Consider the following 13,692-nt stretch of genomic DNA (forward strand, 5'->3'; position numbering starts at 1 on the left):
TTACATTTTCGGACTCGGAGGCAAGGGTGCTGTCAACTGAGTTACATCAACTGCGTAGCAATTATGAGGGAATTGTTAGACAGAGACAACGGGAGGGTCTAATTGGAATTGTACTGTCTTCATAAACTGACTTCACGTTGTTAGGGTAGACACAAAATGCTGGAGCAACTCAGCGGGTCAGGCAGCATCTCGGGAGAGAAGGAATGGGTGACGTTTCGGGTCAAGACCCTTTTTCAGACTGATCAGTCTGAAGAAGGGGCTCGATCCGAAACGTCACCCATTCCTTCTCTCCCGAGATGTTGCCTGACCCGCTGAGTTCCTCCAGCATTTTGTGTCTACCTTCGATTTAAACCTGCATCTGCAGATTTTTTCCCCTCACGTTGTTAGGGAGTGATTTGAGAGTTCAGTTTCATCACACAGCAGTGGTTATGAAGATCTCCAAATCCTGCACTCTGTTGCTGAAATATTGGAGCATGTCTTGACTAAAGATTGCAGTTTACAATCAGACTGATTTCTTGTCTGCTCTTAGCCGCCATGTCACGTGCCCAGCTCCAACTCTGATAGCTATCTTTTCTCCGCTTCAATCTTTCAATGGTTAAATGACATGTTTCCCATTTCTTAATTTCCAAATTAGCAGGAATTGATACTACCTCATATTCAGTTTAGTTTATTGTCACGTGTACCGAGCTACAGTGAAAATCTTTTGGTGCGTGCTAACCAGTCAGCGGAAAGACAATACATGATTACAATCGTGCCATTTACAGTGTATAGATACACGATAAGGGAATAACGTTTAGTGCAATAAAGCCAGTAAAGTCCAATCAAAGATAGTCCGAGGGTCACCAATGAGGTAGATAGTAGTTCAGGACTGCTCTCTAGTTGTGGTAGGATGATACAGTGGCCTGATAACAGGTGGGAAGAAACTGTCCCTGAATCTGGAGGTGTGCGTTTTCACACCTATACCTTTTGCCCGATGGGAGAGGGGAGAAGAGGCAGTAGCCGGGGTGCGACTCATCCTTGATTATGCTGCTGGCCTTGCTGAGGCAGCATGAGGTATAAATGGAGTCAATGGAAGGGAGGTTAGTTTGTGTGATGGTCTGGGCTGCGTTCACAATTCGCTGTAATTTTTTGCGGACTTGGGTGGAGCTGTTCCCAAACCAAGCTGTGACACATCCCGATAAACTGCTTTCTATGGCGCATCTATACGTTTACAAATAGTGGAGAAGAAGATGGCAGAACAATGGATGAGCAGTTAATCATCCTGTCATATTTATGATACCAATATCGTAACTGTGACAACACTCCAGTATTGAATCAAAAGTTAAGGTCATGCTTTAGCACATAATCTAAATCATCAGTCCCGAGCAGTATTGATCAGTCCCGAGCAGTGCTGCACTCTCAGAAGTTAAACTCTAGGTCAAGTCTGCCTGCTCATGTCGATCTAAAGTGGCACCTTTCAAAGAACAGGGGAGTTCTTCCAGTGGCCTGAATAACACATTAGTTTGAAAGGATGGACTGTTGGTCATTATGACAAGATCTAAAATGTAAAGATAAGTTGCATGTGTTTTCTCTGTCGGCATTAATTGTCAGAAGTAGAGCATTTCATGAAGGCATGAGAGATGCTGCATACATGCCACATTCTTTTTGTGCTGAGTATGAAATGGAGTTCTTGGAGAGAGTAATATAAATTATCAGCTTAATAAAAAAGGAAAGGCAGATGCATTCCTAAATGTGACATTTGTATTTTTTGTACTAATGTGTTTTGGTCAAATCCATGCAATTTTTTGTGTTGCGGCAGTGTGTCATGCTGGGAAGGGGAGACGTTCCGGATTTACTTTTAGAAAATGAAGCTGAAGTTTTGGAAGGCACATTTCTTCCCCCACCTTTGTTCTCTGACTAGTTTCACTTGTCCACCTGATTCATTTTAATGTTTGTAGGCCTCATTGTCTGTCGCCTTACCCTGGGCCATCAATGAACCATACTACATTTCCTTGTTCATCGTCTGCTTTGATCTGTCCTTTTCACACGTTACATGCTCTTTGTATCCTTCCATATCTCTAGTTTCTCTCTCCCCTGACTCTCAGTCTGAAGAAGGGTCTTGACCTGAAATGTCACCCATTCCTTCTCACCAGAGATGCTGTCTGTCCCATTGAGGTACTCCAGCATTTTGTGTGTAACTCTAGGAGAATATTGTTATGCTAGTGATCACGAATCATGTGGATTTAGCATAGCTATGGAGAATGGTAAGCATGGAATGGGAGTAATAATTCTCGGTACTAAGCCAGTTGTAATAAACTGGAAACTTGTTTCATAAATGTGGATTGGATTAATGACTATTAATGGCAAATCGTGCTCAGAGTAATCAGAGTCATTTAAGGAGGAAATTCAGTATAAATGTGTTCCCACAAAAATGTGTTAACTCTTACAAATCTGACGTAAGGTGGATAAGTCATCACGAGACAAGGACAAGGCCTTTGTCAGACACTGAAAGCTTTATACGAAATGGAGGAGCAAAATTGAAAGTAAGATTGGAAATCAAAGAAAATTGACAGATAAAATAAAAAAATCCAAATTACATTAAGAGGGTTGACACATCGTGCTGGAGTAACTCAGCAGGCCAGGCAACATCTCTGGAGAAAAAGGATGGGTGACGTTTTGGGTCAGCACTGTTCTTCGGGAAGAAGGGTCCTGACCCGAAATACACCAGCTGCCTGACAGCTTAAGTTACTTCACCACTATGCCTATATCTCTGGTAAAAACCAGCATCTGCAGTTCCTTGTTGCTACATAAAGAGTGCAACTGAGGGAAGAAACACAGATTATTAGGGACCAAAAAAGTAATCTGAGTGTGTAGGTGGAGAATATGCATAAGATTCCTGAAGAATACGTTGTAACTGTCTTCACTAAAGAAGGGAATGATAATGACATGGTTGTGATGAATCATTATGAAATTTTAGATGGGATAAATATAGTAGTAGACATATCAAGGGATTTATCATCATTGAGAATAGACAAATCACATACCCACTTATCAAAAACTCTATGCTGTTAAAAGTAGCTAAGAAAGAATTTACGGAGACTGGCGGAAATATTTTAACCCCTCTCTGGTGTGAGGCAATGGGAGAACTGTGATTGTTGTAGCATTGTTTGAAAAGAAAGCATCAGAAAGCCAGGTAAAAAAATATGACGGAGAAATCATTTGAAGCAGTATCACATCCCAGCCCTCCATCCTGCATCTGTACTGTTCTCGTGGCTGACGTCAATGTTGTCTTTTCCTCTCCCCTCTTACAGGAGCTGCAGTTTGAAAGATTAACCAGAGAGCTGGAGGCGGAGCGTCAGATTGTTGCCAGCCAGTTGGAGCGATGCAAACTGGGATCCGACACGGGCAGCATGAGCAGCATTAGGTATGGATTAAGCACCTTGCCTCTTTATTGTCATGCAGTGGTCTGCAGCGAGCTGTGGAGGTGTGCTCAAAGCCAAAGCTTTATGTGTGCATGTATGAAACAGTCGGACATGTTGCTGGATTACAGAGGTTGAAGCAATGGTGGAATGAGCAGGTGGAATGTGAAGGAAACGGTGTACTTGTGTTAGTTTACCTGTGTGCCATGAAATGTGTTTTCCAGTCGAGGAACCCTCTCTGTGACCACTGCTACTTGATTGATGATTGTTGAGAGCTATAAACAGACCACGTTTTTAAGAGGAACATGTGAATCTTCTCCTCACTTTAGCAATCTTGCACCTGCAACCACTGTGGTGAAGCTGTGAAGAGTTAATGCAAAAGCACGGTCACCCCTTGAAAATACACTCTCTCCACAAAGGACTTCATCAGTCTGAGTACACAAACTGCTCAGTCCATTCAATCATGTAACGGCAGCTCAGGAGCAAAGTCCATTGCAAACTAATGTTACTCAAACATAAAAGTAATTACTCCCAAGGTTTCCAGCACTATGTTATAAGTGCATTGGTCGGGCCCATGCCAATGGTGAATTAAGATTTAAAGCAAAATATAGTTGCAGCCTGTGTATTACTGAATATTTTGATAGATGAGCTCTATTCGAAATCGTCAATAATTTAATTGGGACATTTTGTGCTGATAAGATGCTTATGGTGTGTGTAAAATGAAATGGATCTGGGTTAAAAGACAACAGAATAAATGTTCCTCCTCAGAGACACAGGCTGTGTGACATAGCTATCATGCACCCGAACAACCCCTTATTTATTTTAAAGCCCCACTCTTTCCTCACGCTGCTCTTTTACATGGGGGTGGGGAAGGCAGGTTGTGTTGGCACAATGCAATGGTGGTGGCTTTTATTTGCAAATTAACTGTACCATCTTCCTCTCAAAAAAATTAAAAACTGCATTGGCGCTTCAGTTTATATTATAAGAAAATATCTGCAGATGCTGGTACAAATCGATTTATTCACAAAATGCTGGAGTAACTCAGCAGGTCAGGCAGCATCTCGGGAGAGAAGGAATGGGTGACGTTTCGGGTCGAGACCCTTCTTCTTCGGGTCTGAGGAAGGGTCTCGACCCGAAACGTCACCCATTCGTTCTCTCCCGAGATGCTGCCTGACCTGCTGAGTTACTCCAGCATTTTGTGAATAAATCAGTTTATATTATGTTGGGTCCAAGAAACACCAGTTGTTTGTTCTGGCTGCCACGCTAATGTTAAATCATTAATTTTACTCTGCTAAACCACGACGGGAGATTCCTACCATTGGTTCTCTCGGTAAGAGAAGGAATCAAGAGTAACCTGAAGGGCTGAACTTGGGCTTGATGTGATGGCGTGAAACAGGGCACAGGAAATAGGCAGGGACATTTTTCTCTGCCCCTTCGCTAACCTCAACAGAACTAAAAATAGGGAGAGGTGAGAATCAGACTGCTGCTTTGCTTTCATTTGCTTTACACGTTCGTGTAAAGTGTCTTTGACATTGACCAGTGTGAAATGGTAGTGTCTGTAAATTGTATTTCATTGGTCACGTTAAGAAATAATGCCAAATATGGAGAAGTTGTTTTATAAACCTACTTGTTTGTTGAAAGCTTTACACTGGTTGTGAATTGTAGAAATTCTGAAGAAGGGACTCGACCCGAAACATCACCCATTCCTTCTCTACAGGGATACTGCCTGTCCTGCTGAATTACTCCAGCTTTTTGTGTCTATCTTTTGAATATGAGTGTTTATGTGTTTCCATTGCCTTGAATCTTTAGCCATCAAGTAGCAATCAAACGCCTTGGTAACCAAACAGCTGAAACAATGGGCCATTGTCAGACTTCATTATTCCCCTTGTTCATTATCTCGTAGGTCCTGGTTTAGTTTCGCTAGAATCTTAAAGCAAGCCCCTCACCCCTGCTTGCTGTAACCATTGTAGATACTCTGTCTTTGAACAGCTCCCTCATCTGTACAGTCTGAGAACTGCACAGACTGGATCTGGAACTAAAGTAAAAGATATTCTTCTCACACTTCTCAAGGATCCTGCCAATAGCTGCAGGATAAATGTCGAACAAAAGTCTCTCTTGAGCCACAGAGGAAATTCCAGCTCCACATAATCAGAGTTTATTCACTGTTGGGATTGCGTGTTATTCGACAGAATGGGGTTGCTGTGATTGATCAGCGGAATTGGTGCCAGTTGCCCGGATTTTCTCAACTCCTGTTAAAGTGACAATGGCACATTCAGGTCATCGTGATGACCTTTGTCATGACACTATGCTGGCACATTAGCTTATGATTCCCATTTTGGGCTAAAAGGAACCTTGGGGATATCTTTTCATGACCTGTACTCCTGTACTCACTACTCCCTAGCCTCAACAGTCTACACTCCCCTAAATATTCTATGGCAGATGGACAATAAAGCTTCCTAACTGAAGATGGACACAAAAAGCTGAGTAACTCAGCGGGGCAGGCAGCATCTCTGGAGATTATTTATTCACAAAGTGCTGGAGTAACTCAGCAGGTCAGGCAGCATCTCTGGAGAGAAGGAATGGGTGATGTTTTGGGTTGAGACTCTTCTTCAGACTCTTCTAGTCTTCGGTTTAAACCAGCATCTGCAGTTCCTTCCTACAAGCTTCCTAACTGGATGATTATAGCTGATACTCATCCATTTTTTTCTCAGTTACAGTATTTTTTACAAGTAATGGAAGTGCTGAAAATACCTGCTATAATTCCCTGAAGTTGCACCCAACACTTTATTGAATTCTTGGGCACCTCAGGAGGGCTTCTTTGAGGCACCTGAACTTGAAAGTGTGTTGCATGTTGCAATTGTAAATGTTTGCGCATACAAACTAACTGACACTGGGCTGGAGCCAGACCACCAAGCTTGTTGAGTGCCAACAACTGGTCCTTTATTGGATATCATCCTGGAGCAAAAGGTGATTTACTACATGGATCACTGCATTGGATCATTATACTTGCCTGCAGTCAGAGAAGGTGAACAGTTTTCCTCTGGAGAAAAGGGACCCAAGCCTAACATTTGGTTCTCTACTCAGCCATCAATAATTAGCTGCCACTGCCATGGTGGCTGCACAGTAATTTGGAGGGCAACATCGTTCCCATAGGTATTGTTGCTTGCGTTGTCCAGGAGGTTTCTAGCAATACAGGCAATATTTCCCAATCCAAGGTCGCTGTACTGAATCATTGCCACAGACAGTTATGTATAAGATTATTAAGGGGTTGGACACGTTAGAGGCAGGAAACATGTTCCCAATGTTGGGGGAGTCCAGAACCAGGGGCCACAGTTTAAGAATAAGGGGTAGGCCATTTAGAACTGAGATGAGGTAGCGCAGCGGTAGAGTTGCTGCTTTACAGCGAATGCAGCGCCGGAGACTCAGGTTCGATCCTGACTACGGGTGCTGCACTGTAAGGAGTTTGTACGTTCTCCCCGTGACCTGCGTGGGTTTTCTCCGAGATCTTCGGTTTCCTCCCACACTCCAAAGACGTACAGGTATGTAGGTTAATTGGCTGGGTAAATGTAAAAATTGTCCCTAGTGGGTGTAGGATAGTGTTAATGTACGGGGATCGCTGGGTGGCACGGACTTGGTGGGCCGAAAAGGCCTGTTTCCGGCTGTATATGATATGATATGATATGATATGAGGAAAAACTTTTTCAGTCAGAGAGTTGTGAATCTGTGGAATTCTCTGCCTCAGAAGGCAGTGGAGGCCAATTCTCTGAATGCATTCAAGAGCCTAGATAGAGCTCTTGAGGATAGCGGAGTCAGGGGGTATGGGGAGAAGGCAGGAACGGGATACTGATTGAGAATGATCAGCCATGATCACATTGAATGGCAGTGCTGGCTCGAAGGGCCGAATGGCCGCCTCCTGCGTCTATTGTCTATTGTGAGGTTACTGGATTTGGGCAATTCTTTCCCCTCTGAAATATGGCTATTCTGAAAAGTTTCAATCTCCTTCTGCTGACTGATTAATAGATGGTGTACAGTATTTTGCATTTAATTAGCATTGAAATTTGTGTCTGCTGGGCATTCTACTGAAAATGATTATGGATCCAAGAATTAAATACATGAATATGTGAATGTAAGTGTGACCATTGTACTTAGTTGAATGTATGTTCAGGTGGGGTTAGGGGGTGTGTATTTGGAGAGTGGAGAGGCAAGTTGAGTATGTGAAAGGCCGTCAAGATGATGTCCATGCCTAACATGATGCCAAGATCTAATCTCATCTGCCTGCACATGATCCCCCCATTTCCTGCATATCCCTCCATTTCCTATCCAAAAGCCTTGTAAATGCCACTATCATCTGTCTCTACAACTGCCCCTGGCAGTGCATTCCAGGCATCCTCTACCCTCTATGTAAAAAAGCTTGACGCGCACATCTTCTTTAAACTTTGCCCCAATCATCTTATAGCTATGTCCTCTCGCCTTTGACATTTCCATGCTGGGAGAAAGGTTCTGACTGTCGATCTATCTGCCTCATAATTCTATATAGTTCCATCAAGTTTTTTTCAACCGCTGGTGCTCCAGGGAAAACAACTCCAGTCTGTCCAACCTCTCATAATCTGAAGAAGGGTCTTGACTCGAAATGTCATCCATTCCTTCTCTCCAGAGATGCTGCCTGTCCTGCTGAGTCACTCTGGCATTTTGTGTCTACCTTCGGTGTAAACCAGCATCTGCAGTTCCTTCCTACACCTCTCATAGTTAATACCCTCTAATACAGGCATCATTCTGGTAAAACGTAGACCACAAGGAACTACAATGCTGGTTTACAACTCCAGCACTTGCATAATTCTGGTAAATCTCTTCTGCATCCTCTCGAAAGCTTCCACATCCTTCCTGTAATGGGGTGACCAGAACACTGCATTTCAATAAACCAAATGTGGCCCAGCCAAAGTCTATAAAGCTGCATCATGACATCCTGGCTCCAATTTTCAATGCCCTAACCAATGAAGGCAACTATACCATATGCCTTCATCACCACTCTATCTACAGTATTTGCGTTGCTGCTCTCAGGTGTACAAATATTTTCCATTCTCAATTTAAAATGGAAGGATGCTCACTATTGGATCAGGTTGACAATAGACAATAGACAATAGGTGCAGGAGTAGGCCATTCAGCCCTTCGAGCCAGCACCGCCATTCAATGCGATCATGGCTGATCACTATCAATCAGTACCCCGGAGTTGTCCCAAACAAGAGATAACCTGGAGTTGTGATGACTGGCCTTCACAACTCGGCCTCCTCCGTGGTCAGAGTGAGGCTAAACACAGATTGGAGGAACAGCATCTCATATTTCCTTGGACAGCTTACAACCCGGTGGTACGAATATTGATTTCTCTAACTTCAAGTAAACCCTGCATTCCCTCTCTCTCCATCCCTCGCCCAACCAAGTCACACCAACTTCTCGTTCTCACCTAGCAAAGAGCTAACAGTGGCCTTTTTTTATCATCGTTACTTTTTTGCATATCTTTCATTCATTTCATATCATCATATCATCATATATATACAGCCGGAAACAGGCCTTTTCGGCCCACCAAGTCCGTGCCGCCCAGTGATCCCCGTACATTAACACTATCCTACACCCACTAGGGACAATTTTTACATTTACCCAGCCAATTAACCTACATACCTGTACGTCTTTGGAGTGTGGGAGGAAACCGAAGATCTCGGAGAAAACCCACGCAGGTCACGGGGAGAACGTACAAACTCCTTACAGTGCAGCACCCGTAGTCAGGATCGAACCTGAGTCTCCGGCGCTGCATTCGCTGTAAAGCAGCAACTCTACCGCTGCGCTACCGTGCATATATATCTATATCTATATCTATATCTCTCTACATCACCGTCCATATCTCTTGTTTCCCTTTCCCATGACTCTAGTCCAAAGAAGGGTCTCAACCCGAAACGTCACCCATTTCTTCTCTCCAGAGATGCTGCCTGTCTCGCTGAGTTACTCCAGCATTTTGTGTCTATCTTCGGTTAAACCAGCAACGGCAGTTCCTTCTTACGCACTTCCTTTAAGTTAGGAATGATCCTGACTGCTGGAAAGTTTTCCTCTACTTGCTATTGACTTCAATTTCATGTGTACTTCATATTGCCATATTTTGTCACAGTTAACATAGATGTTCATTGTTGCTCCAGATTTATTTAATTGGAGTTTTAATTCCCTAGTTGTGGATTAAACAGATTTCTCTAATTAATGTATTCATTACAGTACACTAAATCACTATATTGCACACAGTGTTCTGTACAATGTCTTTGTTAGTAAATAGTTTATACTGCCTGATTCCCTGGAAGCATTAGCACAGGAGTTTTGGTAAGCTGGGATATAGCACCAGGTAGAATAGAGAAAGTGGGCTTCGTGAATTATAGGCCTGAGTGGTGACTTTCATTTTCAGAAGGTATCACAAAATGCTGGAGTAACTCAGCGGGTCAGGCAGCGTCTCTGGAGAGAAGAGATGGGTGACATTTCGGGTCGAGACCCTTCTTCATTTTCAGAATACATTTTCAGAGGACACGCATCCCCTGGCACTTGGGATTAAATCTACAACAACACAGTCATAGAACAACAAAGTACTTTAATTTGTTTATATTATACCTTTATTTTACAGGAAGTTTACAAGGATGTTGCCAGTGCTAAAGGGTCTGAGCTATAGGGAGAGGTTGAGTCGGCTGGGGTTCTATTCCTTGGAGCGCAGGAGGATGAGGGGAGATCTTATTGAGGTGTATAAAATGATGAGAGGAATAGATTGGGTAGATACAGTCTCTTGCCCAGAATAAGGTGAATCGAGGACCAGAGAACATAGGTTTAAGGTGAAGAACAAAAGTTTAAATAGGAATCTGAGGGCTAACGTGTTCACACAAAGGGTGTGGGTGTATGGAACAAGCTGCCAGAGGAGGTAGTTGACACGGGGACTATCCCAGCATTAAGAAATAGTTAGACAGGTACATGGATAGGACAGGTTTGGAGGGATATGAACCAAAGGCGGGCAGGTGAGTGTATTAGTGTAACTGGGACATGTGGCCGGTGTGGGCAAGTTGGGCCAAAGGGCCTGTTTCCGCACTGTATCACTCTATGACTGACTCTGTGACCTGCCTGAATTCAGAACATTTCAAGATGCTTTAAAGCTAAGGTAGAGTAGTCAGTGCTTTAAGATCATTCTTATGTTTCTCGTGGAAATAAAATAAAGCCACCCCACATCAACACAGAAGGTGCTGTATTATTCTAACCAACAAGATGTTTTTCATTTGTATTTCGAGGAAGTTTTGATGTGTGGCATCATATCTGGAATTTGTGCAGGGGTTTGTACCCATCACAGATTTTACCTTGTTGATTTCTTTTTTTCTCCTTTCTGTTTCCCAAACGTAGTTATTTTTAATGATTAGAACAGGCCGTGCAATATACTAAGTTCTCTCTTCACCGCAGCACCTTATTTTTCTACCGAGTCGAACCTGCGCTGCTTCTGAAATTGATTTTCCAACTTGCCCACTTTAGATTCCTTTCACGCTGACAGCTTTGCTGATAGATTCTATTTATAGAAAGGGCACGAATTCACAAACTGAGAAGATCTTTCTGTTATCTGAAGAGCTATTAGCCATTCCCATTCCTCTTCATCTCTATGCTGTGAGAGAGGTTGACGCTATTTGCAGTGCAATTGATTTGCACCTCTCACGGTTGCCACCTCGAGTTTAACCAACTGTGGAGCTCAAGAATCAATCAGCGCGCACCCGCCAGTGCATTCTGGCCCTTTGTTTAACAAGCGTCAGCGTGTGCCTGGAACTTTCTACGTACACATTCAGAAACACAGGAGTTGCCCATTCAAGCCTGTTCCACTGCACCGTTTGATGTAGTTTAGTTTAAATTTAGATCTTTTAGATTTTTTTTTAGATTTAGAGATACAGCGCGGAAACAGGCCCTTCGGCCCACCGAGTCCGCGCCGCCCAGCGATCCCCGCACCTTATCACTATCCTACACGCACTAGGGACAATTTTTATTTTTTTTAACATTTACCCAGTCAATTAACCTACATACCTGTACGTCTTTGGAGTGTGGGAGGAAACCGAAGATCTCGGAGAAAACCCACGCAGGTCACGGGGAGAACGTACAAACTCCGTACAGACGACGCCCGTAGTCAGGATCGAACCTGAGTCTCCGGCGCTGCATTCGCTGTAAGGCAGCATCTCTACCGCTGCGTCACCGTGCCACCACAGTTTAGTTTAGAGATACAACGCGGAAACAGGCCCTTCGGCCCACCGGGTCCGCGCCGACCAGCGATCCCCGCACATTAACACTATCCTACACGCACTAGGGACAATTTGTACATTTACCAAGCCAATTAACCTATTGTCTACAGAACAGATGGCAGACTTTTCAATCTTGCCCGTCTCAAGTCCAAGACTAAGACATCTATGAGCTCCCTCATCGAGTTGCAATACGCAGACGACAACTGTGTTGCAGCTCTCTCAGAAAATCATCTGCAACAGATCCTGACTGCCTTCAACAGTGCACACACAAAACTTGGACTTACCATCAGGTCCAAGAAGACTCCGGTTATCTACCAATCGTCACCAACTGAGACAAATCGGAAAGAACCGTCAGTTCAACTTGGTGAAACAACCCTGGAAAATGTGGATCACTTTCCGTACCTCGTAAGTCACCTCTACTCCAATGTCAACCTTAATGACGAGATCCAAAATCGTCTTACGTGTGCTGGAACAGCTTTTGAACGTCTTCGAACGAGAGTCTTTCAAAATCGTGACATCCGAACAGACACCAAAATGTTTGTGTACAAAGCAGTGGTGATTCCAACGCTCCTGTATGCATCAGAAACCTGGACAACATACCGACGCCATCTGAAAACACTTGAAAAGTTCCATCAACGATGTCTTCGAAGCAGCTTAAACATCAGCTGGGAAGACAGAAGAACCAACGTCAGCGTGCTGAATGAAGCAAAAACATCAAGCATCAAAGCCTTCGTCATCAAGAACCAACTACGATGGAGCTGTCGTGTTGTTCAGATGGAAAACGAGCGTCTACCAAAGCCTTCTACTCCCAGCTTAAAGAAGACAAACGTAAAGGAGGCGTAAAAGAAGAGATTCAAAGACGCCTTAAAAGCCAGCATGAAGAAAGTGAAATCGAAACCAATGCCAAGGACAGGAAACTCTGGCGAACCATCATCCAAAAAGGAACAGTGACCTTCAAAGCCAACGGATGCGCAGAATTAGAAGAAAAGAGAAGTAAACGGAAAGAGAGGCAGCAACAGCCAAAGCCATATGTGACATCTGGAATTACCTGCCCTGAATGCTGAAGAACTTTCAAAGCCAGGATTGGACTTATAAACCACCTGAGAGTTCATAAAAACAAGGGAACGTAGACCATCATCCTCGACCTTGAGGGATAGCCACGGTGATAGCTACATTTACAAAGCCAATTAACCTCCAAACCTGTACGTCTTTGGAGTGTGGGAGGAAACCGAAGATCTCAGAGAAAACCTACACAGATCACGGGGGAAATGTCCAAACTCCGTCCAGACACCACCTGTAGTCATGATGGAACCCGGGTCTCCAGCGCTGCAAGTGCTGTAGGGCAGCAACTCTACTGCTGCGCCACCATGCCTCTGAGATTAAGGCAGGCTGTATATTAACTCATTGGTTCATATGTTTGCTTAACAGAAATCTACCATATGTAGCTTAAACATTTTTTTAACTTAACTCTGCTATTATTTTTCTCTGGATTTCAAGTGATATCACGGGATACCCAATTATATTGCTGGGAGTAAAAATTAGGAACGACAGATGCAGGTTTATTTTTAAAAAGACACAAAGTGCTGGAGTAACTCAACGGGTCAGGCAGCATCTCTGGAGAACATGGATGAGGCAGGAATCACAGAGGGGGAGCAGCGGGAGAGGAGAACTCCCGTTCGAGAGAGGAGGAGAAAGATTTTGATCCATGTTGTCCAGAGATGTTGCCTGACCTGCTGAGTTACTCCAGCACTTTGTGTCTTTTTATCCAATGGCCTCACCCAACCAGTCAGGCAGCCAGATCAAAGCTCCCATGGCACAATATTTAATCCTAAACTAACGTCACTAAACATGTATTGTGTGGTTATAATCACAATGCAGTTTATTGTACCCTGCTGTGAGAATATCAGCTGCTGTGTTCTTTCATTACAACAAAGACTATATTTTTAAGTATAATGTTGCTCTGTTTTAAAGCATGTTCCAGTATCTTATGTAATTCATCTGTCTCTGGC

At 43.6% G+C, this 13,692-nt stretch overlaps 1 protein-coding gene across 10 annotated transcripts in view; it reads left to right on the forward strand.

Moving 5' to 3' along the window:
- ctnnd2b (catenin (cadherin-associated protein), delta 2b) overlaps positions 1–13,692 on the forward strand; it is a 775,275-nt gene that overhangs the window by 334,423 nt on the left and 427,160 nt on the right. For all 10 annotated transcript variants that reach the window (XM_078415264.1, XM_078415272.1, XM_078415320.1 and 7 more), the window contains one exon: positions 3,291–3,403. In XM_078415264.1, the coding sequence (XP_078271390.1) occupies positions 3,291–3,403 (113 nt within the window). The remainder of the gene's footprint in view (positions 1–3,290; positions 3,404–13,692) is intronic.

This window comes from Rhinoraja longicauda, chromosome 2 (genome assembly GCF_053455715.1).
Source record: "Rhinoraja longicauda isolate Sanriku21f chromosome 2, sRhiLon1.1, whole genome shotgun sequence".
NCBI classification, from domain to species: domain Eukaryota; kingdom Metazoa; phylum Chordata; class Chondrichthyes; order Rajiformes; family Arhynchobatidae; genus Rhinoraja; species Rhinoraja longicauda.